Raw genomic sequence first — 24,579 nt, 5'->3', positions numbered from 1 at the left:
TTTTCTCTCAATGAAAAATGCTCTCTGGTTTTGTTCACAACTCCTCACTTATCTTGTAAAAGCTAACCAAACTGAAATATACCAGTAGCCCTTTGCCATTTAGTAAACTTTATTCTAAGACATGGCGCCTATAAATAAAGCAATACGATGCTAGAAAAAAAGCTCACCAAGCGCACAAACCGTGCGTTTACAGTCTCTACTATAAATAGATGAAGATTACAGGTTTTTAAAGTGAATGAGAGATTACAGCCAAAACTGTGTGAACTCAGAAAAAGGGAAGCATAAAATATACTGTATGTAATAGAAATGGGTATTTACTCAGTAGCAATGACAACAAAGTTAAACACAAGAAAATTAGTACTTTGAATATTTGGTAATAAGGAACCATGAAATGCCCTGGTTTGCGTCCCTTTGGAGTTTCTCAGGAGACACTGCTCACTATATAGGCAAAAATATGAATATATGAAGTTGTCTATTTATTCATCAAGATGTTCTTCACTTTTATGAAAGTGAGCTTCTATTTTTCTGAAGTCTCCAAGGCATGAACAAAGGGAAATATATCTGTGGAGAAAGAAGAGCTTTTCTACTCCATAAACAAATTGTGACTATTCTGAAAAGGGGGAAAAAAGTAGAGGACTTAAAAAAAAACTAAATGAGGTCTTCTGCAAAGTTACAATGCCCAAGGACAGTTCTGATTTGATGCTTTAGCAATTTACATGGAATTTTACTCTAGTGGCTTCTCTAAGGTTCTGCAAAAACAAGCAACAAAACAAGATGCTCTCTCTGAGTCAAAGGAACCATTTTCAGAGCCTAGTGAATATAGCTTCAGAATTCTCCTCTTCCAACAGTATCGTATGAGTGGACTGTGAAGAAAAAACTCTCTCAATCTCAAGTGATGATTAAGTCCTGCGGGGCGTTGGGGGTGTGACTTACTTTCCAGAAGGGTATCTGCCCTCAAAGATTGTGTGTGGTACCGAGACGGTGTAGAAACAAAAGGTAGAATTTCACCAGCCAGTGCAGGTAGGTTATTTCCCTAACAGGCAGTCGAATTGATCTGAGAATTAGGACACTTGGTTTCTGGAGCTAATTGGACAACAGGACATGCCAGTTACACCGAGCTCCCTCTATACTCAGTGGTTCTTAGAGTATCAGTGGCTTGATCATCCTCAACAACAAGGAAGTAAGATACTCACTTTTACATTCCTTAAATTAGTCCTTCAATTTCATGATAACAGAATGTGGTGCAGTCTTAGCAATAAACATAGATAACAGAAAATACGGACTATTGCAGGGATGTGTTCCTTCAGTTATCTGACTGTTTCTGCAATTCAGTGTGGTTTCTCTGATCATGAGTAGAATCAACACTACTAATTGAAAGCCCTTGGATTCCAGGTTAGCTTATTTATGCATTTTTTTCAGCTACCATTCTGTGCTTAAAAAAAAAAAAAAAGTCATGGAATTGGTACTAGAGAAGGAGACATGAGATAAGAATTTGAGGCTTAGAACTGCCCTTAGTCTGTATTATAGCCATGGGCACTTCTTCAGGTCTGTTTCTTCAACTCCGATATGGAAGGGTTGGATTGGCTGGTTTCTAAAACCCTTGCAGCTCTAAAAGTCTAGAATACTTACGAAGCTAGCACTGGGTCTACGAATACATATTAGAATGATGAGTTTTTGCTTTTTTTACAATGCAGTGGAGGGAAAAGCATTTTTCCCCTTATGGCTCTGGGACTGTAAATCATTCATTGTGCTAAGATTTGCCATGGCCTGATGTGGGGCTATAGAGTTTTGTTCCATGCATTCGACATGCCACATTAAACGCTAGATGGGTATGCTGTTAAAAAAAAAAAAGTAAACCTTCTGATTATGTTATCTTGCTTATTAAAATGAAAACTGAGCTTACAATTAGCATCCAATTAACATAACCAGGTGAAGAATTCAATGTTGCCTTTTTTCTAAGGAAGTAACAAGAGATTTTCTTCTGATGGCTTTATACCTCTGGAAAGGTCAGCAAAGTCCCCATCTCAGAATCTTGCTCCCTCAATGGCTGATTCGTTTCAAATCCTCAAAGAGTAATCTCCTTATATACTTTTCTCTTTCCACAATGGTCACAGTTCTCTAACCATATAATAAAAATCATGCAAATTTTGCTTGAGTTTTGCTTATGCCAAAGACAGGCTTATTTGAATAAGGGGACCACGTTCATTCACTTCAGTGTGAATGCAGCTTGATGGAGTGTTTTTCAATGTGACTTGAGCTGAACTGAGATCGTCAGAGCCTACAATACAGACTGCTATCCTTTTAGGTCTGACCTGTGACAACTGTGGCATCTGTGTTCTTAGTTCTAGATATAGCGGCTTCTCCAGATTTATTCTATGGGCCAGCCATTAAGTATTATCTTACGTACGCTTTACAATAAATATGTTTAATTTGGATTTTTGCTTTATTTTTTTCATCAGGATTCAAAAATGTAAACCAATAAATTTCACAGAAGTCTAAAATAGGTTTTCTGTGATTCATACACATCACTGAAAAATATAGGATTACAGGTATGCTTTTAGACACGCACACACACACTCCCACACTGACTCTATGTGCATATATACAAACATCTTTCCAAATTGGTTTTTCTTTGATAGGTTTCATAGCAAGGTAAGATATAGTCTAGAAGTTTTCTAATTCACATTGCTATCATAACAATATAAATCATTACTATTTAATCACTAGGCTACTTTAGAAAGGACTCAAAACATTCATTTTAAAACTCTTTTTAAATTTCCTTGCTTATTTCTAGAGTTCGGCAGAATTAGAAATAATATTTACTTTATTATGTCTAGCTTGCGTGTTTTTAACGCTAATTTCAGCACATTGTGGCCATTTTCAGTAGTCCATTTGCCTAGACCCTTGGATGGAATTGAAATGCCTTTGTTTTTTACAGATATTAATTGATTTCTAGAATACATATACATCAGTGATAAGTGAATTCAGTCGAATTCTTCAATGTTTAGCTGCTGGATGTAAACTTTCAGTTGGCTAGAACCAGTGAAATTGGCCAGAAATTTGTGTGACAAGTTTGAATTTCTCCTTCGTCATTCTCTTCTGTATCCATAAATCTTAGATGACAAATTTCTTAATATGGGAAAAATTACACTTTGTATTTCCACTAGATTTAGGAAGCTGAGGGTAGAGAAGAACAGGAAATGGAAGCAGAGAACATTAAGACTGCAGAGAAAAGTAAGTTATGTGATTCCACCAAGATGCTGATTACACTGGAAATCATCCAATTAGGTTTCCAAATTGAGAATACGGTTTTTTGTTTCCCACTTTTAGAAAAAGGAGGCGAGAGACAACAGTAATAGAAAGTGGGGTTGGGGCTCAGTTAAGGAAAAAAGGGGGAAGAGAAAGCAAGGAAGGTGGGGGGAGGGTCCCCTCATCCCTGCGGAGGAAACACTGACTTTTCTACACACCTCCCGCCTCAGCGCAACTGTGGTGTGGCAAAGTCTCCTTGGTGTGGAGAGGCAGGGGAGCTGGGAAGGGGGCAAAGTTTCTTATTAGTAAGGACTAAAACGAATCGATTTAACCCTCTGTTTACCAGAATACTAAATAAATTCTGTCATTCCCTGAAGTATTCTGATATTCAAGTGTTCCTTTTTATTTAAAAGTGGAACTTCAGTATCACAACAGGGGGGAAACCATTTGTATGACAATTTTAACATTTGCATCTGTTTATTTTTCTTGAGTGGGCATTTCTATCAGGCATTCACTCAACAAAACCTGACATACATACAACTGAGAAGCACACAAGGAAACATCAGAAGTATTGATGGAAATGGCCTTTGGCCATTTTCTTGGCTCTGGTATTGGTGTTATCCAAACGGGGGCAGAGAGCAGCAAAGAGACTTTTGCCCAGGATGGCCCCATTTGAGAACTTATCATGGGACCCAGCACTGGTAAGGACCTGTAGAGAGCTGCCGACGTGAAATGCGTCAGCACTTTCATTCTCCAGATCATTCTGTCAGTTAAGCTCGGCTGTGTCTTTTGAATCATTTGCAAGGATATTTTTGGTCTCTCGGTTTCTGTCAGCAAATCAACCCTCTCGTATCTAATGAGCAATGAGTGTATGGAGAACAATGTCATCTCAAGATGGGGACAGGAAACTGTATTTCTCTGCGTTAATTTCCTCCTGTTGCCCCTGCTTCATTAGTTTTTCTCTACCTAAAAAGAGTCATTCTAAGAGAAAAAAAAAAAAAATCTAACGTAGTTATGCTCACAGGAGTCCTAGTCTATGGCCAGGACCATCCTTGTGATATTTTCTGCATAATCCTCATATAATATATTGTATTTGGCACTGGAATCAATCGGTTACTAGTCTACATAAATGCTATTCTATACAAATATTAGCAGAGGCAAAGATCTGGAATATATCAAAGCAATGAACAAATTACAGATCATCTGCTAAGGAGATGTCAGAATGTGCAGGGAACAGCCCAGGGAGGTGGCATCACATAGGACAGCATACGAATAAGGACTTTAAATTACAAAGCACTTTGGACATTAAGGTCGTTATTAGTGTTGTTATTATGGTATAACAACTGATAGCACTGTGGGGATAATAAACCCCAAGAAGGCAAAAGCTCTGGTCATATTTAATACCAGGAACCATTTCCTCTCCATGCCTAACAGTTGGCACTTGGCAACGATAATGTAATGGATGGAGAGATGCATCTGAGCCTATAAAGTAGAAATTTGAATATACAAATATATATTATGAAGTATGGTAGGATACAAATTGATGTAAAAATATGCTTTGCTTTCCTTGTTTCATGATTTTAAAAAGCATATATTTTTGTGTTGTTGGATGTTGAAGCAGAGAACCAAACCCTTTTGGTTATGTTTTAAGAATGCTTTCACAGTATATGTTATTACAGTGTTGGTATCTTATATGTTAAATAGCTTTCTGAAATATTTAGGGACTCAACCAAAAATAACTAAGCAATAATAGAGATCACTCTAGTGACATGTTTAGTTATATTGTTTGGGGTAGTGAGAATGGAGTGGTGAGATTGAAAATTCATCAAGATTTGCTAGTTGGACCATTTTGAATTAAGTGTTTGAACTCTTGAAGGATCCTGATGGGTAGGGTGTCCATGGCATCTTCTTTGTTCCTTAGGAAATGGCCTGAGGCTTTAGCTGAGGGAGGAACTCTAGGACCATGTTCTGTCAGGAAGAGATTCCTTCCCTGCCTCTGGGCTAACAAGTAACTGTGGTACAGTACTTGTGCCCAGATAGCATTTCTTGGATCAGTGTTTGACAATCAACAAGATGGTAGAGCTGCTCAAGTTCAAGAGACTGGAGAGTCAACCTTGCCTCACCAGGCCAAATCCCATGGCTTTTGAAAGGTAGTCACTGTTGAAGAATTCTGAGCAGCTATCCTGAAGGATAATCTTCCCATTTCTTAGGTCACTGCTGTCTTGTTACTGGCCTTCATTTCAATTCCAGTTAAATTATAAAGTGCAGTATGTAATGTTGAACCTTCAGAAAGAATGTGAAGAGCACATCCACCCTCCATGAAATCCCAAGTTCAAATTACTGGCAGAGTCACCATCCGTTTCGGAGAATGTACAGAAACTTGTCATCACCGTTGTCTTTCCCATCACCATCATCAGCATCGTCAGCATCACAGTTGTGGTATTATGATCACGTCAAGTGTTGTGGCAAGATCAGAAAGAACTAACATCAAGACACTGTCCAGTTTGGGTGTGTGAATATTATCCTGTGATTCTTGGCCCATTTAGCAAACACTTTCTTTTCAGTGATAAACCTATGCCCCCCATATGGAGCATGTTCATGAAGAAAATATTCATCACACTCATCTCTTCCTTGTTCATAGTAATGATAAGGGACTTTTCTATATCCTTCTGTCCTAAAAAAAGAAAAAAAGAAAAGGAGAGAAGAATTGAGATGAAGAATGAAGCATTCACTTGCAAGAATCCATTATGTGCCCAGTAAATGCATTTACTTGCAAACCATGCATGATTCTGGTCCATGAACTCAGTTAAAAGCTATTATGTATAAAAGCTTTTAGGAAGATGTACCAGATCCTTAGTGCCTTAATAAATCATATAAAATTTATATATCACACCAATTGCATTCAAACATATACCTATCTTGGAAGGAGGAAATGGTGTATAATGGAGGCAAACTTGAGATAGCCTGATGCCCTTGCAGAGCTTGAAGAAGCCTTGTGATTTTTTAGGGTAAGATATTTCGTACATCTGTGCTCCATTATACTTACAGTTAGGGTAGAAATATTTCATGATGAAGACTGTGGCTTAGTTACCATTTTGACACTATGATTAAAAGGCTGAGTTATATGGTATCATTTGTAGTGGGGAAATAAATTTCAACACCTGGATGAAACAAGGAGGGTTCATTTTATTAAATAATTAGAAATGATCCCTCTCTATCAGGATATACTGTGGATGAACACATGCATTTTAAATCTGAATCTGGCAGATTACTTATTAGTAAACTATAATTTCCAGGAATTTTTGTTAAACTGTTAGCTTCTATAAGCTTCAGGACATTTTGTCCCTCAAGATCAAATATAACCATTGAGTAGCTAGCTATCCATCAAGCCATTAGAGCAGCAGAAATGACAAACTTATTTTGCAAATTAAATAACCACTAAACTTGTTCTGTATTTCCAAGCCACAGATCCCTGCTATGCCACTGATTAAGGGGAAACTGTTCCTTCTGACATTTGACATTAGGTGGTGGAAAATATCTTTCTTTTTATCACCCCTAAAAGTCACAACTTGATGCACTGACAATAAAATGTCATGTCAGCAAAGAGCACCGGGAAATAATTGTTGCTTTATCTGTTTCTCCGATTTATGGTATTGAAATGAATTGTGATATTTTGACAAGATATCAGAATTGGAGATGCATAAAAATAATTTCCTGTGATCTTACTTGCAGTAGGTGTCATTTATCATCCCGTAGACGTGAATGCCATAACAGGCATCCATGGCCAGAATGAAGGTAAACCATCCCGTGCTGAGATAAGAGCCAGACTGGACTCTGTGGGAGGAACAAGGACAAACAGCAACAAGAAACAAAACAAAACAAACAAAAAACACACACAGAACAACAATAAAGTGTGGTGAGAAACGAGCAACCTTCTATCAAACACATAGCACTTGTTATCAGGAAAAGGCATTAAGAAATTTGACAATCTGTCAAAGATACACACTTATTTTGAATTATCTCTGAATAATTTATAGGCATGCTCTCACTCTTACTACCTTAAGCCTAGAAGCAATGCTGTATGGAAGAGAAGCCATATGGCAAATATCTGAAGTCAAATAATCCTGCTCCCTTCGGGTAAAAAAATAATTCATTTGATTTTCCGTAAGACACAAATTAGTGCTGTATATCAGAGGACAGATTTTCTAAAGTTGCTTGGAGCCCTGATGGGAACTGAATGATAATGGTGTTATCTTGCTTACCTGGACATATCACTTTCTTTAAGACTCGTAGGATTTCCGAGGGTAAATTGCATACAGTGTAGGCGAATGGCTTGCTCTATGAAAGCATCTGAAAAGTTTTCCTTCACTGATTTCTAGGCATCATGAAACAAAACTTTTCCTTTGTATGACCTATGCTACCAACACATTTTTACTGAACACCTACTATGTGCAATCACTGTTGTAGATGTTGATACTGCAATTATCAAAGCAATCAAAGATTTTCTCTTCATAGATTTGGAGGTGGCTGTGCTCAGAAAGCCTCTTTGAAAATGGAAATAAAGATCTGGTTTGGGGTGGAGAGAAGAAGGTTGTTATTGGTAGTGGGGTATGAACCGGAAGAAGCCATGTGGAGCACACTGGAAAAGAAGGTCTTATGTGTGCAGTCTTTTGACTCTCATCTCGGCTGTATTAAGAATGGGCTTTGAGAGGTTATGATTCCAGGGTCTTGGGATCAAGTCCATGTTGGGCTCTCTGCTTAGCGAAAGTCAACTTCTCGCTCTCCCTGCTGCTCCCCCTGCTCACACTCTCTGTCAAACAAATAAATAAAATCTTAAAAAAAGAAAATGGGCTTCAAGCCGGACCACTTCCTTTATAAGAGGTAAGGAGCTCTCACATTCTGTGCCTGGCTATTGTGTTGTGTGGGTATACCATTCCCTGTTTCAGACTCAATGTGTACTCCTTTGTTCTGCTTATGTGTGCTACATGACCTCTGGCCAACCACATACTCTGTCTGTCCCCTGCCAAGAGCAGACAGGGTCCTTTGGTTGCCTGTAGGAGGACCCAAAGGCCATATGGACCAAGGCTCACTTTTAGAGCTGATCTTGTTCTGTCTCTTTTCTATGTGAGTAAAGCACTGCTCCATCCAGTGTTTGACTGTGTTGCGTTTTTCTTGGCAATTCAAATAAGACACAGTGGGAAGAGGTGCTTGGACTTCTACCTCTGGTAACAGCAGACAGATGTCACTTGCTCAGCAGACCATATGAGAGAAAAGTGTTCCAGGAAGAGGAAAGGTAAAGGGTAAAATCACAAAGATGGAAGTGTGCTTGGTATGTTTACGGAAAAATGGGAATCATAGTAACCAAAGGAAGAGAGTGGCTGATGTAGTTAGGTGTCTGGCTGATGGGAAGGGTCTGCCGAATTTCAATGGCTCAAGGGAATACTGAATGAAAAGCTGGATCTCCATACCTGGCTTTAGCCAAGGGGACCCAATCCATCCAAAATGGGTAACTGTCTATCTCCTTAATCTCTTCCCATAGGAGCATTTGGGTCTCACCAGGCTATCTGGCAACTGTGCAGCACCACTTCTAAAAAGACTACATTTCATACCTTCCACCTAGACTTCCTGGCATACTGGAGCACAGCCAGCTCTTCTAGAAATGGACACTTAGCCCTGATAACCACTCTGTGGGTACCCCTCCAGCCAGTAATCGCTTTCCACTGATGTCCTATATCGATGTAGTTCTCCAGTACCAAGCCGTCAATGTGCTATAATTAGAACCCTGTATCCTTTGATTCTTTTTTTTTTTTTTTTTTTTCAAAACAGGCATTGTTTAATATCAATTGACTGGCAACATGTAAGTATTTCAGGGGAAACACTAGCTCACAGAGGGGTATGATAACTGGGTTTTCTCACTTCTATTTTAATTGACTTTGGATGATCTGTAAGGAGAGACAAAGCCAGTCCATATACATCCATCTGCTCTGCTCACTTGCTACTGAGTCTGAAATGCCTCCTTGTAAGTCATTTTCCTTTGTATTTCCTGGTGTGTCTTCTAAATGGAAAATATTCCAGAAACAGGATCATATAGAGTTATATGCACTTTCCTCCAGGATAAGAATAGCAGCAGCAGCATGGGTTAGGAATGAGTGCCAAGTGGGTGGGAAGATGTACCAGAGGAGGTAGAACACACTCAAGAACAACTCTGCTTATTACACAATTTAACTCGCCGTCCATCCTGTCTTCTGGAGTCTGGGGGAGGGGCAGCAACGATGACATCTGCTTAACGCACCATCTGCTTAAAAGTCCTTATTTGAAAATTGGGAGAGATCAGAAGAGGCAAGAGTCTTGATTAAAAGCTCCCACACTGAGTCTAGAAATTTTGTCTGCGTACTGATTTTTTCCAGTTATATTTCTCCTTGAACTGTATCTCCCTTTTACCTCTTTTTGCCTTCTCATTCTACTTTTAAAATTTTTTCTAACCTTTCTATCCTTTTTCATTACTAGGCTGGCCACACACTAGCAGAGATCACTAAAAATTACAGCATTTATTTGTACATGATAAGAAAAACAGATCTCATTTGTTTTTTTTTTAACAGAAATTTATTGCAATCCTATGCCAGAAGTTAGTGATGAAATAACTTATATATATTTTAAATGCACGTGGAACCCAGTGCAGGGTTTGAACTCACCACCTTGAGGTCAAAATCTGAGCTGAGAGCTCTAGAGTCAGAGGCCGAACCCACTAAGCCACCCAGGTGCCCTGTGATGAATATTCTCTTGAAGAACACATGGTCTAGTGGGGGTAGCACACCCGTCAAGACAATCACAGTACATGTATCAAAGCACAAGCCCAGGTATGTTTCAGAGTCAGTACAGAGTGCAGTATGGAATTGAGAGTGTGGATACCTAGTTTCATATTCCAGCTTTGCTGCTACCAAGCCTTGGACAAGGTATTTAACCTCTGAGGGTCATCTTAGTTTCCTTGTCTCCAAAGTGAAATAGTTGAACTAAGTCATATCTAAGGTTTGTTCCAATTTTAAAACCAAATGCTTCTGTGATCATCACCCTCAACTGTCCATCTGTTTTAAGCTTTACCCATTCTACAGTCATATGCTCCACACATGCTGAATGTGAAACTAACAAATGAGTTAATCAGTCAGATAACATTTAATGCCCACTTGTGTGGTAGGCATGCCACTAAATGTCCGAGGCATATATAAAGAGGGTGTAAAAAGTTTTACCTCATAATGGTGATGGCTATAGTCACTAAACTTTTCCCTCTTTCACATTACTGCTCATGGAACGTGCTGGAATGGCTGTCCAAGACCAAGGATACAATGAGATCACAGTATTGAGAGTAAAGCTTAATTTGAGTGAGAGAAAAAGGAAACTGAAATTAGGGCAAATTTTCTTCTTTTTATGTGGTTTTCTAGAAGTCAGTTTGTCCATAGAGAGGCTGTCAAGGACAAAGATAACATTATAGTTCCAGCTTAAAGTGTGGTGGGGGGGGAGGGGAGGTCATTTGTGTGACGTGTGGATCTCTACTCTGCAAAACAAGTTCTCCTGGCTCATTCTGGTCCAATCCAGATAGTCACTCTGAGTGGTCAACAGCAAACTTTCAGGACAGAAGCAAAGGATAAATAGGGCACAGTCATCAAATTGGTTCCTCTTCCTATCTGTCTTCTCTTCACCCCAGGAAAAGAAGGTCTTGGATTTCAAAATTCGGCATCTGGTCAACTTATCATCTTATCAAACGATAAGGAAATTTTACCATGTCTCTGATACTTGATGACTTTTAAACCTAACCTATTACTTTTAAGCAAAACCTTATTTTGTTTCTGGATAGACAGATCATAATAGTTAGGCTGAAAATCTTCATGTAAGCTGTGTTGCATTCGGTTCTGACTGTGGGGACTCATACTTCTTAAGTGCCCCGTCCTAAAAACAGCACTTTAATGAGACAGTTGCATTTTCTCTCTCTGGTGCCTCTGATAAATTTGGGTTGTGAAATCATGTGAGGTTTCTTACCCATAGTACATGCTGGGGATAGCAAAGTGGTTTCTCCTCAGAATACTTGGAGCTAATGTCATCTACAGAATACTTATAGTGGCATAATGGCAACTGCTAGATTAATCCAGAAACTCTTCTGAAGAATTGCTCGGGTGATCCGAGTCCCTAACGGAATTCACTGGCCTGGATGGCACTGGCTCTGGAAATACTTGTAGCTACATCACTCCAAACTCCTGCTGGGTGGGTGTGCTAGAGATGAGGATGTATAAATTACACCCAAGTAGACCTCTGGAGGCTCAATGAAAGTAACAAAAAGACTGGAGCCGACCTATGTGAAATTGTTTACGCTTTTCAGCTAGAAGAGATCTAGGGATAACTATCAGATGCTTTTAAAAATTCTTCAAGGGTCTCCTCTGGGGCCAAATATTGTCTTGTAATTTGTCAGTCATGCACGCGGCGCTAACTGTACCAGCTGGCCATCAGCCATAGCACTTTTTATACCTTCTACATTTGGAGATCGATAAAAACAATTATTGTCATCTACAAATAAACAATCAAGATTCCCATAGGGATGATAAGAGAATTTAAAGCCCTAATTCAATACAATAAGAAAGCTTAAATTAACGTGGCAGAATAATGAGCCGTGCAGAGGAAAATAAAGGCAGGAGTGTTAAGAGGAAGCGATCAATCATTTGTTTCCACTGGCCAAGCTTTGCATCCCACTGCTCCTTGGTAATCAAGGTACTTACTACTTGGAAACTACTTAAATTTACTCGCTCATCTCTTGGAAAAATGATGCTGTCAACACCTTGATATAGCACATGCTTGAAGGCATATCATTTAAAATATGATCTTTCATCTAGTTTATTACCAATAAAATATAAGCTACCTTGCCCCTTGATGTTTACTTACTGTTGCTTGATGTCTAAAGGTCATCACATGCCCACAGGGATTCGTTGTCTGTCAAGCTCTCCTTATTTTTACCAGTCCCAATCTTTTTGGCTGTCAGCATGCTTCATTCACCTGTACTTTTGCTTCTGAGCATGCTCTCTCATCTTCTCATTTCTGGAAGCATACTGTGAAGCACTTTCTTCCTATTGCCTGGCAAGCTCGAACTTTCTAATGAGCGAGATTTCCCTTCTGGGGAATTTCAGGGGAGGAACTGAAGAAACTAAAATGGATACTCTTCAGAAGAAAATGGGATTACACTGAATCTACTATTTATTCACAGGATGCTCTGCTAATTATTGAACACCATTATCTCAGTGGCTTGGGTTCTGAACTCAAAAAACTGGCCTTTGATGGATGAAATAATAGCACTTTCTCTATATCAGGGTTTCTCAATCTCGGCACTATTGATATTTTAGATGAGACAATTCTTGGTTGGGGGAGGGTGCTGCTCTGAGCAGTAAGTTCTTTTTCGTAGCTCACCAGATTCCTCTCTGTTCCCAGATCACCTGTGCCCTAAAAGGGCAATGGATCTCTTGACTCCCAAGTGCCTACTCTTGATTTGGGTGGCTTGCCTTGAAGATGTCCCTGATCCTAAAAATCCAGGTTCTCTTTATCTACAGTTCCTATTCTGCCCACTCTACTCACTGTCCTGAAAGACCCGCGGATCCCCTTACCCAAGAATCCAACACTGCCACTGGATGCAATCAGCAAGAGGTTCTTTATTGTTACGCAGGCGCCTGCGGGTGGTCAGCGCGCGCCTGCGGGTGGTCAGCAGCTCCTGCTAGCTGAGCACACCCGGCTGGGGTGGTGCCGGGTTTTTATAGACAGGTACAAACAAGTTTTGGGTGGGGTGCAATTGATTGGTGGACAGTTTGAACTTTTGAAAAAGGCATACTTGGAGTTTGCGGGTTGGCTCCAGGGACCCGCGTGCGCAAAGAGAGCGGCGGGGAGGGGGAGACAAAAAGGGGAAGTTAGACCTTACTACTCAGCAGAAAGACATCCTGTCTACGTGACTATGTGGCCCCCTGCCTACATGACCATGCCCCTGCTATTAGGAGAGGGTATCTTGTTCAAACAGGAGTTAAGTGTCATGCCTTAGTAGCCAAGCTGTTACAGAAAGGCAAAAGAGCAGTTACATTGAATTCAACCCTGGGGGAAGGGTCTTTTCACTGCAAGGGGAGGAGGGGTACTCTTACACAACAAAAGAGCAGTTAATTATTTAAAGACTGGGGGGGGGGTCTTTCAGTCCCACTAGTTTTCTTCAACCAGCCACATACCTTACTTCTTTCTCTTTCTTTACAAACCTATCCGAAGCCATTCAGGTTTGCTGAATACTAAATCATTATTATCTTACCTTTTAATACAACCCTAGGAATCAGCACATTCACTTGGTCTAGACCCAAAGGGCAAGTCCTGACTTGCACTGGGGAGTGTGCAATGGGAAAGGAACAAGGATGAGGAGTCCAGTTGCTTCAGTCTCTGGCGGCTTCCTCTTCACGGAATGGCTCCTTGGGGGGCCTTTGGCTCAAACTCTGCAGCCTAAATTTTACTGTTTCTTACTCATTTCTTCAATGAACTGATGAAAACAAGGCCTGGAGCACTCCAAGCTAACATTTTAAAGGCATAATTATCATTTATCAAAGCCCAAAGGGGATCAAGACCCTCCCAGTAATGGAGGTTTGTTGGAGAGCACAATATTGGCAGCAGCGTCTGAAATCTGCTACACTCAGGAGTAAAAAGGGAATTTAAGAAAAGAATTAATCAATATTTCATGTCTTGTTTTAACACTATTGGATCTCCGTTCTCTCATCAATATACTACACTGGCAGGATAAATAAAAATAGCAAAGTAAGTTTCCATATACCTTCCTAGGGAGAAGGAATGCCTGACAGAATACAGATTATTCAATTAAAAACATTCTTTCCCCCATTTTTTTTCAAAAGCCTGTGGATAATGAAAGGATACATTCAAACAAAAAGACTGGGCAAGAAAAACAGCTGATGATTATCAGTAGCACCTTGGGATTCAATCTAATATTGTGAACCAGTCTAATGGAAGCAGAGCTCAAAGTGTGGAAACAATTTCAGCTGTCCCCAAGTCATATATTTTTGTATATTATTCGATAGTCAGGGGCTATGGAAATACTCTGGAGTTTTCCCATTATATTAACACTGTATATTTGTACTATCTATCAATGGGACATGCCCAGCAAATCTTTAGGCAGCAACAACTTTCTGCAAATCAGGCAGCAGAATTCTCGATCTTGGACTGAATCATTTGCAAATGGACGTAAACTTCTCAAATGAATAAAAATATCATACTGTGAATGGTGATTCTTAAGAGAATGCACCAAATGAAAGGAATCTAGACCTGAAATACAATGAAAAATGGACCGTGAGTAAACGGAGAAAGCAGTAAATCTTAGAGGAAGACTGCCTTACCCTCCCAATCAGCTCATGTGAAATGCCCATGCTAATCAGTAGGCACTTGGACTGTGACTGTAACAAATAGTTTTCCTGCTATAGAATCAACAGGACTCCCTGACTCGTGATGAATGCAACGAAATTGTACAAAAGGAGCATAATAAGAAACGACTGTGTTCTTTTCAAAATGTACATTTAAAAGTAAAATGGTACAGCTCCCAAAGGTATGATTTATGGCTGCTGTAGAAATAGAAGATACCACTCACAAAAATTACTTTGTTCATTCATCTCAGAAATTAAAAGGTTATTTTGCTTTTGCCCTTTGGCTTTAAAGCCCCTTCAGTTGGAAATCTTGATTTCTGGGATTTTGTTCACTTTCTTAGATGAACAGTGGAACCTCAGGAATGGCAGGGAGGCATGGTGGAGAGCTCATGGGCCCACTTCATTAAGGCAGGTCTGGTTCCTTAACCATACGGTATTGACTGAAAGGTATTCCCTCCAAATTCTTACATTGAAACGCTAATGCCCAAATTCTTACATTGGAGATGTTGCTTTAGGGAGGTAATTAGCTTTGTATGAGGTCATGAGGATGGAGCCCTTGTGATGGCATCTGTGACCTTCCAAGAAGAAGAGACACCAGAGCTCTCTTTTTTCCCATCATGTGAGAACACAGTGAGAAATCTGAGAGCCAGAAAGAGAGTTCTCACCAGAAACTGTCCATGCTAGCACTCTGGAGACTTCCAGCCTCCAGAACTGTGAGAAAAATCAATTTCTGTTGTGTTCAGTCTAGGGTATTTTGTTATGCCAGCCCAAGCAGGCTAAGACAATGGGCATCTCTGCCACAAACCTAAACTCCTCACTCTCTTTTCCAGGACTTCTCGTGAACTCTCTCTTCTAGTTATGTGTGTCCATTTTTCGCTCCTTAAACACATCTTGTATATGTCCGTTTCTGTCTACCTTCTTTCTTCCTGAAATGCTCTCCCCCACATCCTCTTCAGTTTCTTTTCTTTTTTTTTTTTTTTTTTAAGATTTTATTTATTTATTTGACAGAGAGAGATCACAAGTAGGCAGAGAGGCAGGCAGAGAGAGAGAGGAGGAAGCAGGCTCCCTGCTGAGCAGAGAACACGATGCGGGACTCGATCCCAGGACCCTGAGATCATGACCTGGGATGAAGGCAGCGGCTTAACACACTGAGCCACCCAGGCGCCCCACCTCTTCAGTTTCTAATCTCATTAAGTTTATTCTGCTTCGTCTCATCCATTCACACTGTGGGACTGTGTCCGGGAAATACCAGGGACAAGTTGGGGGAGACAGACTTGATGACCATGTTTAGAAATAGGGCTATCAAGGAAGTAATTCCCTGCAAGTGGTGAAGGGGATTCCTTTCCCAGTTGGGAGCAAGAGCTGATCTGTGGATTAAAGCTAAATAACACCAGGCAGAAAAGGGGAAGGAAGAGAGCCTTTCAAACAGAGGGAATGGCCTTTGCAGTTGCACTGAGGCATGAGAATAAAGGGAATACTGAATAGTTCTCCGCTGTCCTCTTATCTGGACTGGACCTCAAAACAGCATCAGTGTTTATTTTCATAATAGATTATTGGTTAGAGACAGGATGCGTACATAACACTGATTTATTTTTCTTCCTTACACTACACTTTGAAATATTAGAGATATCTTGATGTTCTATATAGCTAGTCTTTTCAGATGATGGAAATTTATGGATCTGGAGAAAAGTATCTAGGGAAAAATTGGCAGAATTATGTTTTTTTCTTCCTCATTAAATTCCTCATTAATTCAGAACTGGGAACAAATGTAAACAATATACGACTAAGAATAAAAACAATTAAAATATGTGTGATGACAACGGATGTACCCAGTAGTGTTCGTCTGTGTTATAAACCAAGTTACAAGTCATGAGCAAACTTCTCTGATCTTCACTTACCACCAAGCAGCCTTCCTCAATACACACCTAGAGGCTCTTGACCTCCGTTTAAAGGGAAACAGTTTTTACATAAGCATCACATTTACTGATTTTTTTTTTTTTTTGACAAATGGAAATGAAAACAAATACCATTAATGCTGCTTTAAGGATGTGAGTCCTTTAAAATACCTTTTGGCTCTAGAAACGCTGACCTAATTCTAAAGCAACTCTTCTATAGGAAGAGATGCTACAGTTGCTACAGTGTCCTTTTATACCTAATCTCTATTTCCAAACTCTCTTTGCCCTGGACCTCTGGTTTACCTAAATGGCCCATAATTCCGATGACATGAGAAATTAGGGACAGCCTGTGTAGGTTCTGGTCTCAGACTATTCAGGCTACTCCAGAGGCCCTTGTCTCAATGATCTTAGACCTTCTTTCAACCTTCCAGTGCTAGATTGTACTGTTCATTCCCTTCCCAAACATGGCTTGCTTATGAGTGCAGTAACTTCCCTGCCTCCTTGACTTTGGGCTTGGTCAATGACTTGCTTTGACCAATGGAACAGAATTAGTGATAGTTCCCAGAAGAGAATTTAAAAAGTATCACATGGTTCCCATTTTTTACACATCTCCCCTCCATCATGAGAAGAATGCCACCCAGTAAGGGGTGCTTCTTTAGCCTGGTTCCTGGGATGAGGACACCCATGCCCCAGATATGAACTCAAAACTGGAGCCAAGTTCAGCTAAGCTTAGCGGACTTATAGCTGATAGCAAACCTGTGAGCAGGAAATAAATGTTCTTTAAGCTATTGAGTTTCAGGGTTATTTGTTACTTAGAAAAGAGCTGACTAAATTTTTTTTTATTAGTAATAATAATTGCTATCATTTATGGGGCATTTATGTGTAGTAGACATTGTTCCAAGAGCTGTGCATGGGTCATGTCATTTAATCCTCACAACAACCCTGACCTGTAGGGAGTATTAATGCCCCCATTAATAAGGTGGGCCGCCTGGGTGGCTCAGTGTGTTAAGCCCATTTCTCACTAAAGCCTCCCCATTATACAAATGAAGGTTTGGGAAGATATAAACTACTTGCCCAAAGGCAGCTAACACCAGAAAACTCAGGTTCTTAACTAAGTTCTTTCTCAGTCATTGGTCTCAGAATCGTCCAAGACACCACATGTCTGACAGGGCAGTCATCAAAAAACTTCAAGTCTTCAGATTCTATCCATAGCCCTCTAGGAAATCTTGAACCTGCCACTTCTTCTTGGTCCATGTTTTTTTGTTTGTTTTTGGTGGCAGAATAAGGAGACTGGCATAGGTTAGGGTTAGGGTCTTTGGTCACTAAGGGTTCAGAATTGCAGTTACAGTAAAAGAGCCTATGCTGGTGGGTACAGCTGTATATTTTAGTACAGAGATACTATCACTTTATAGATTTGTATTTATGACTTCAAGATTGAAAACGGCTTTTAGAATTTCAACCATGGTCATGTCCAAACAACAGCTTCATGCCACGGGTGTGGAGATGTGAGTCAACTTAAAAAAGAAAAAAATGAAGGGACAAGTCGTGACCTAATGATCAAGTTCCTAGATCCACTTCTTTCCCCAGGCATGGCTTCCTTCCAGCCCTTAGGTTCTGTAACCTTTCAATAAATTCTCTTTGGCTTGTGTCTGCTGGAGGAGGTGTCTGCTTTTTTGCAACCAGAGATATGAAGTTGGGTTGATCGACCTCTAGGACCTTTTTCAAGAAAATTGAGTCTATTAAAAGTTCCAGGTATAATTAGGGACTTCACTTCTAACTAATCTTTAACTCTTATTAACAATCACTATTTGATTTGATCCTGGTTTTATACTTAGGCTTTAAAAATTGCTTCTTTCTAACTTACCCTTCAACTTATCTTGAAATCATGCCCTTCCTAAATTGATGTGGGCTTCGGTATTCTGAATGCTAATCACCTTTCTCTACCTAAGGCATAGGTACCTATTCCACTGCTAACCTGATAAAGGTAATTAATGGAAGGTTTTGGCTTTCTCTTCTAGCTCTCTTATCATCCATTCTTTCTGCATATACTTTCCTTAAGACTGAAGGAAAAGAAAAGGAAAGATTATAATCAGGTAGGAGTATATCTAAGTAGATAAAAGCCCTTTCCCTGCCACTTTTCCTTTTTTAGCAAAGAAATGAAATGACTCACTTTCCCTTAGCTTTCTGACTTAACTGGAACTTGAGTTAAACCAAGATTTTCCTTTAGGAAAAATCCTAGCACAGAATCAGACTCAAACTTGCTTCTGACACGAATGCTTTCCAAGCCCTTGTTTTTCTCTCAAAATGAAAATTTATGTTTAAAGAGAACTTTTAAACAACCAAAAGTTTTAACAAGGATTGAAGACAGAGATTTGAGGTCTTTTCACCCCATTGAAGTAGATCAAGGATCCAAGCTTCTCACTAAAGCCTCCAGTACCACCGGGATCATTACTAAACCAGCCTCAGCCCGAGCCCGAGCAATTGGGGCTACACATAACTACAACTGGAAAAACCTGAAGTAGCTCTCACATTCTTCTGGTTAAGACAGACTAGTTTTGCTGCCTAGTTGAAGCTATTATCGCTTTTTTTTTTAAAAAAAGATTTTATTTATTTATTTGACAGAGATCACAAGTAGATAGGCAGCCAGAGACAGAAAGGAGGAAGCAGGATCCCCACTCTATCCCAGGACCCTTAGATCATGACCTGAGCTGAAGGCAGTCATGACCTGAGCCGAAGGCAGAGGCTTTAACCCAGTAAGTCACACAGGTGCCCTTATTACCGCTTTTTTGACCGAGGTACATGGCTCAAAAAGTCCTGAAGTAAATTATTTTGAGGGGTAAATTTATTTTTAATAGGAAAAACTAAGCAGTACCCTCATTTCCCCCATCTATTAAAATTGTTTTTATCTGGTTCACTAAAGAAGGATAATTCAATTAGAAAAGGTCAGAAGCAACAACTGACATGACTCTTCAGGCACTGAGAAGTCGTCTCCGTAAGAGGAGGCTTCCTTTGTCAGTTTTCCAGTAGGCTGACATTCACTGACTACCTTACACACAATGCCTTTGCAAACGATAGGCCATCATCAGTGTACCAAAGCAGGATCTTGTACTTCTAGTCCACCTCTAGCAAATTCCTTCAAAGGGAGTCTGTCTGCTCCAGCAGAACACCTGAAGTCAAGTGATGTGGTGAGGGAATCTTCCTTGAAACAGTCAGAGCTAATGGAGTCTCACCTGCTAAACTAGCCCTTTGCCCACTAAGGTTGAAAGTTATCCCCATTTAATTTTGTCCAGAAGTTTCAGTCCAAAAAAAAAAAATCAATTTTTCTCTCTATTCTTGAGATGGGATCTGTTTGAGAGGAGAACAGTCTTCCTTTGAAATCTAATCCATATTTTCCAACTGAGCTACACTTCCTGCTTAGTGAAGTGAAGAATTTCTTCCAAGGCGGTGGTGTTGTCCCCACAGTGTTGCTACACAGCTTGGCCAGCAACCTATAGGGAAGGGACCCATGTATTTGTTGCTTACAGTAAATTCACACGTGGAAAGAAGCCTTTCTGTGTGTCCTCTCTCCATACCATGCTAGTACCTCCTGAAACTTGTAGAAAAAGGACATCCCCACCTCTTTTCACAATACTATCCTACCCATATCAGGAAAAAAATCAGGAATATCCAAAAATGTAAAGAAGGGGGAAGATAATGATAATTCCTTTCCTCCATTCAGAAGAGAAAAATTTCATGGGTCTCCAGAATTCTTCTAGCCCAGTATTTTCTTTGATCCCATTACTTTCTTTCTTTAGGGCAGACAAAATGCCCTAAAGAGAGAACTAGAACACAGAGCAGAAGCAATATATTATAGAAAATGCCAGAAAGAAATATAGAGTACAACTTAGAACTTGAGAGTGTCGACTGAAATGTGAGAATGTTACCTCAACAGACTTCCCTGCATTGCAACAGTCACAGAATGTCGGAAAAAGAAATCTCAGCACCCAAACTATAAAAAATGAGAAGGACGCAGGAAGACAGTTGAGATCCTTCACCTGGCATATTTGTTTCCACCAGCTGTTGATAAAACTTTATGCCCATGTTTCTGACCCCTGACATTCTGACTCATTTGCAAGGGAGTGACTGGAAATAAGAGCTCCAGAATTCTGGAAGCTGTTGGGTAGTGACAGCAGATGGACAGAAACACCAGACTACTTTTATTATCAGGGCCTATTTATTGGATTTCATCCATTCCTCTTCTACTCCCCTTACCTCTGCTTAGTCTTGAGAGTTCATAATGATGCCAAAAGGATGAAGAGATCTAAACATTTGCCTTTTGTAGAAAGGAAATATGAGGCATGAAATTCTGTGAAAGCCTTATCCCAAAATAAGAAAGTGGTTTAAAGATAGAGCTGTCTTCTTCCCTCATGAACTGGACAAGGAGAACTGGTGAGTGATGCTGACCAACTTGCCCACTCCCTCTGCGTCATTGCCACACCAGTCCTGTGCTCCTGAAATGGAAGTTTCCAGACCCCTTTACCACGTCCTCATTCCTGAAAAACCCTTTACTGTCACCAAAGACCATAGTCTCCCCAAGGCTGTGAGTCTACAGTCTATTCTTTCTCCCAGGGGCATCCTTCCTTCTTATTTTATCCATCCATGCATTACACCTGGGCTCCACCATCTACCCCCTGGAGCCCCGACCTCCAATTTCTAGTGACAGGCCTGATGCCACTCTCCCTAGAGGCCTTGTTTCCAGTGCTTTCCACCCTTTCCCAGGCCCCATTTCCCACCACTGCTCTCATAATGGCTTCTGATTTCATTGTTCTTGGTGTAAGGTCTGAGTCTTTGTACTTATTTTTAAAAATAAATACCAAAAAAGCCTTCCTAGGTGATTATAGTGTGATGTGTGCAGCCAGGGTTGAAAATCACTGCTATAAATGGTAGTTAGGTTTGAGGATTCTATTAGAAGTTGAGTTCCACTTTATTATAAATTAAATTAGCTTTTGAAGATTGGCTTGAGAATCTAACCACTATTTTTAAATTTGTTTCTTTAGCAAAATGTGTCCCAATTTATAAACAGCTGACTTGCAAACTGACTGGAAACTTGCCAGTGAAGGGATGCTGGTCAGCAAAAATGTCCCATCTTAGATAACTATGTCTGGCACACAGTAGGCGCCCAATATGTCCATCTTAATCGAATTGTTTCTGGAATGTAGATTGAGCCTAAGTAGGAAACTGACAACATTTTTTCCCCCAAGGAAGTTTAAACAGTTTGCCAATGTATTCTCATTGAGGATGTAAAAGAAAGGCTTACTAATATGTTGAAGGATATACCACATGTCAGACATGGGGCCTAAATTACCACTTAAAATTAGGTTAAGCCTCACACGCACACCCCCCTTGTAGCCATTTACCTCCAGAATCAGGTCCCCCACTCCCCAGCTTTAGAGATGTTAATGACATATAACATATACAAGATTAAGGTGTGCATCATGACGATTAGATACATGTATATATTGTAAGAAGTGATTCCCACAATAATGTCAGTTAACACCCCCATGCCTCATATTATTACATGGAGTTTGCGTGTGTGTGCGCGCGCGTGTGCGCACGTGCATGTGGTGACATTTAAGATCTACTCTATTAAAAGTTTTTAAGTATAAAATAAAATCTTTTTTAAAAATGTTTTTTAAGTATAGGGCTCCTGGGTGGCTCAGTAGGTTAAGCCTCTACCTTCAGCTCAGATAATGCGATTGAGGCCCACGACGGACTCTGTGCTCAGTAGGGAATCTGCTTCTCCCTCTCCCTCTCAAATAAATAAATCTTTAAAAAAAGAAAAAAGTTTTCAAGTATAATACAGTATTGTTAATTGTACTCCCCATGCTGTGCATTAGATCCCTAGATCTTATTTATCTTAGAGCTGACAAAGAATCAGTTTTTAAATTCCCTTTTCTAGTCAGTTAACCTACAGCTCAGCCAGAATTCTGATTTCATCTACCAGGACTGAACTACGCTCTGTACATTTTATAAATCACAAATCATAGCAAAGGGCCAGCTACGTGCCGTATGCCAAAGAAAAGAGAATAAATGAACCCACAGTAGATACATCAAGATCAAGAGGCATATTCACTATTAAATCCCTGAAATCACGAGGTAAAATATCAATTTAACTAAATTAATTTCAGTCTCTTGAATTTTCACTGCAAAACAAACTCTGAAAATTGAGAGTGTCATTTATACCTTCCTGATTTGGTAAAGCACATACTTAATGGAATCCCGTGGCAGTTAATGTCTTAGGTCATCACACAGACAGAGGCAAGACTCTTGCCTCCCTGCTTTTGCCTGTCACCAGGCACCCCTCCTACCGTTGCTGTCTCCAGTTTCACAGTCAACAAAACCCAGAAAGTGACATTTGCATACCAGCCTCCCATAGGAAAGAAAGCTTCCTTAGTCTTCTGTCAGCACAAAGCTCTTCCAATTATGTTCAGCCCCAGAAGTGCCATTTTATTTATCAGAAGGCCATTTTCCAGTTTTTAAATGGCTTTGGACCTGCCACTTCTCTGAGTAACCCTGACAAAAAGAGCACTTGCCATTCACCTTGGACTGGGCTTGTAGCGATCCCCCATGACCGGCATGCAGTTAATACGACTAATGTATTCAGGATGGTGCCCTGACTGACTGAGGTGGCTTTCTAAAACCCAGGCTTGCGACTGCTGATTTGCACATTGTAAGAGAAGAAAAACTAAGTGCTCACGACTGTGGTGCTGTGAATACTGTTTCCTTCCACGCACGCATGGGTCAGGAATCATGATTGTATTAATGCAGCCAAGGGCTTATGTCAGATAGTAGATGGCTCCAGCTCCGGAATTATTTAATTTAATTTTCTTTGTGTGGGGCGGGATGGCAGCACCATCGTTCTCCAGGCTACCTGCGTCACCCTTGACTTCGCCCACTTCCGCACCCTCCGTGCCCCATTAGTTACTGAGTCATGTCAGTCCTTCCTTCATGCTGTCTCTCACATCCGTTTCCTACTTCACATCACACTGCTCCTCTAAGACCCTGAGTAACAAAGCGGCTTAGAGGTGGACCTCGGATGAGTACGTCCACCCACTGCGGTATATCTATGAAATCTTCGTGCACTCCAGTAGCAGGAACCCACCATCAACACACAAGGTGTCCCTTCCCAACCATGGCGTTTTCTTTAAAATCACAAAAATTGGAACCAGTAAAGGGGGATAAGAAAAAAAAAAAAAGAAAAAAGAAAAAAAATACATATTATGACAACACTCAAACAGTGCCATGGAGAAAGATATGTTTTTCTATCTCCCCGCTCAATAATTTTCTCTAGTCATAGGGGACTTTATTGTGGAAACAGCCTCTATGTATTTCCTGGTAAGGTGCTGGAACTGAGAAAGCCAGGTTAGACACAAAATCAATATTCTTTGATTCAGTCTCTGCTCTTCACTGTGGCACTTTCCCCCATCATCTCTTTCCAGAAAACAATGCAACAGGAAAATCAGATTTTCCTCTAATCAGGGCTAAGGAGTGATTTTTAGCTTTGTGACTGATCATCAAGGAGCTTCAAAGAACTCAGTGTTGTCTAGCCATTCAAATCTTGAGTTCATATGGCTACATACCACCAAAATCGTTTGATTCTTTTCCCTTTGTGCCCCACTACATAAGCAGTAGTATTTAATAAGCATGTTAAACAATGGCCTAGCTTCCACTGATGGCTATTGAGTGGAAGGATCTTTGACCAGATGAACGGATGAGTTAGTTTTTCCCGACAACTCACCTTTGCACAATGTGCTTCTTTGAAGAGAAGCGTGGTATGTGGAGCAGAGGGAAGCACTTTTCTATAGATAGCTATTATTTTCCTCTAACATACGTGTTTCCTTTTTCGGCACTCATCACATTTCAGAGAATAACTCAGAGACATGTAATCTTAGCAGTTTCTTTTTGTCTTGAAAGAAATACAAGCTGCATGTGGTTAAAGAATTATATCTTCTGTGATTTGTGTTTTA

The 24,579-nt window shown here is 40.2% G+C and overlaps 1 protein-coding gene across 1 annotated transcript in view; it reads right to left on the bottom strand.

Moving 5' to 3' along the window:
* Positions 1 to 2,424: 2,424 nt before the first annotated feature.
* Positions 2,425 to 24,579, bottom strand: part of ST6GALNAC3 (ST6 N-acetylgalactosaminide alpha-2,6-sialyltransferase 3) — a 528,622-nt gene continuing 506,467 nt past the window's right edge. Inside the window, exons 4-5 of the mRNA XM_013059239.2 lie at positions 6,976 to 7,083; positions 2,425 to 5,923 (exon numbers count right to left, since the gene is read on the bottom strand). Of these exons, the coding sequence (XP_012914693.1) occupies positions 5,737 to 5,923; positions 6,976 to 7,083 (295 nt within the window). The 3' untranslated portion in view covers positions 2,425 to 5,736. The remainder of the gene's footprint in view (positions 5,924 to 6,975; positions 7,084 to 24,579) is intronic.

The sequence above is a fragment of the Mustela putorius genome, unplaced genomic scaffold (assembly GCF_011764305.1).
Source record: "Mustela putorius furo isolate JIRA1106 unplaced genomic scaffold, ASM1176430v1.1 tig00003853_pilon_pilon_pilon, whole genome shotgun sequence".
In the NCBI taxonomy this organism is placed as follows: domain Eukaryota; kingdom Metazoa; phylum Chordata; class Mammalia; order Carnivora; family Mustelidae; genus Mustela; species Mustela putorius.
This window is presented reverse-complemented; position numbering and strand designations above follow the sequence as displayed.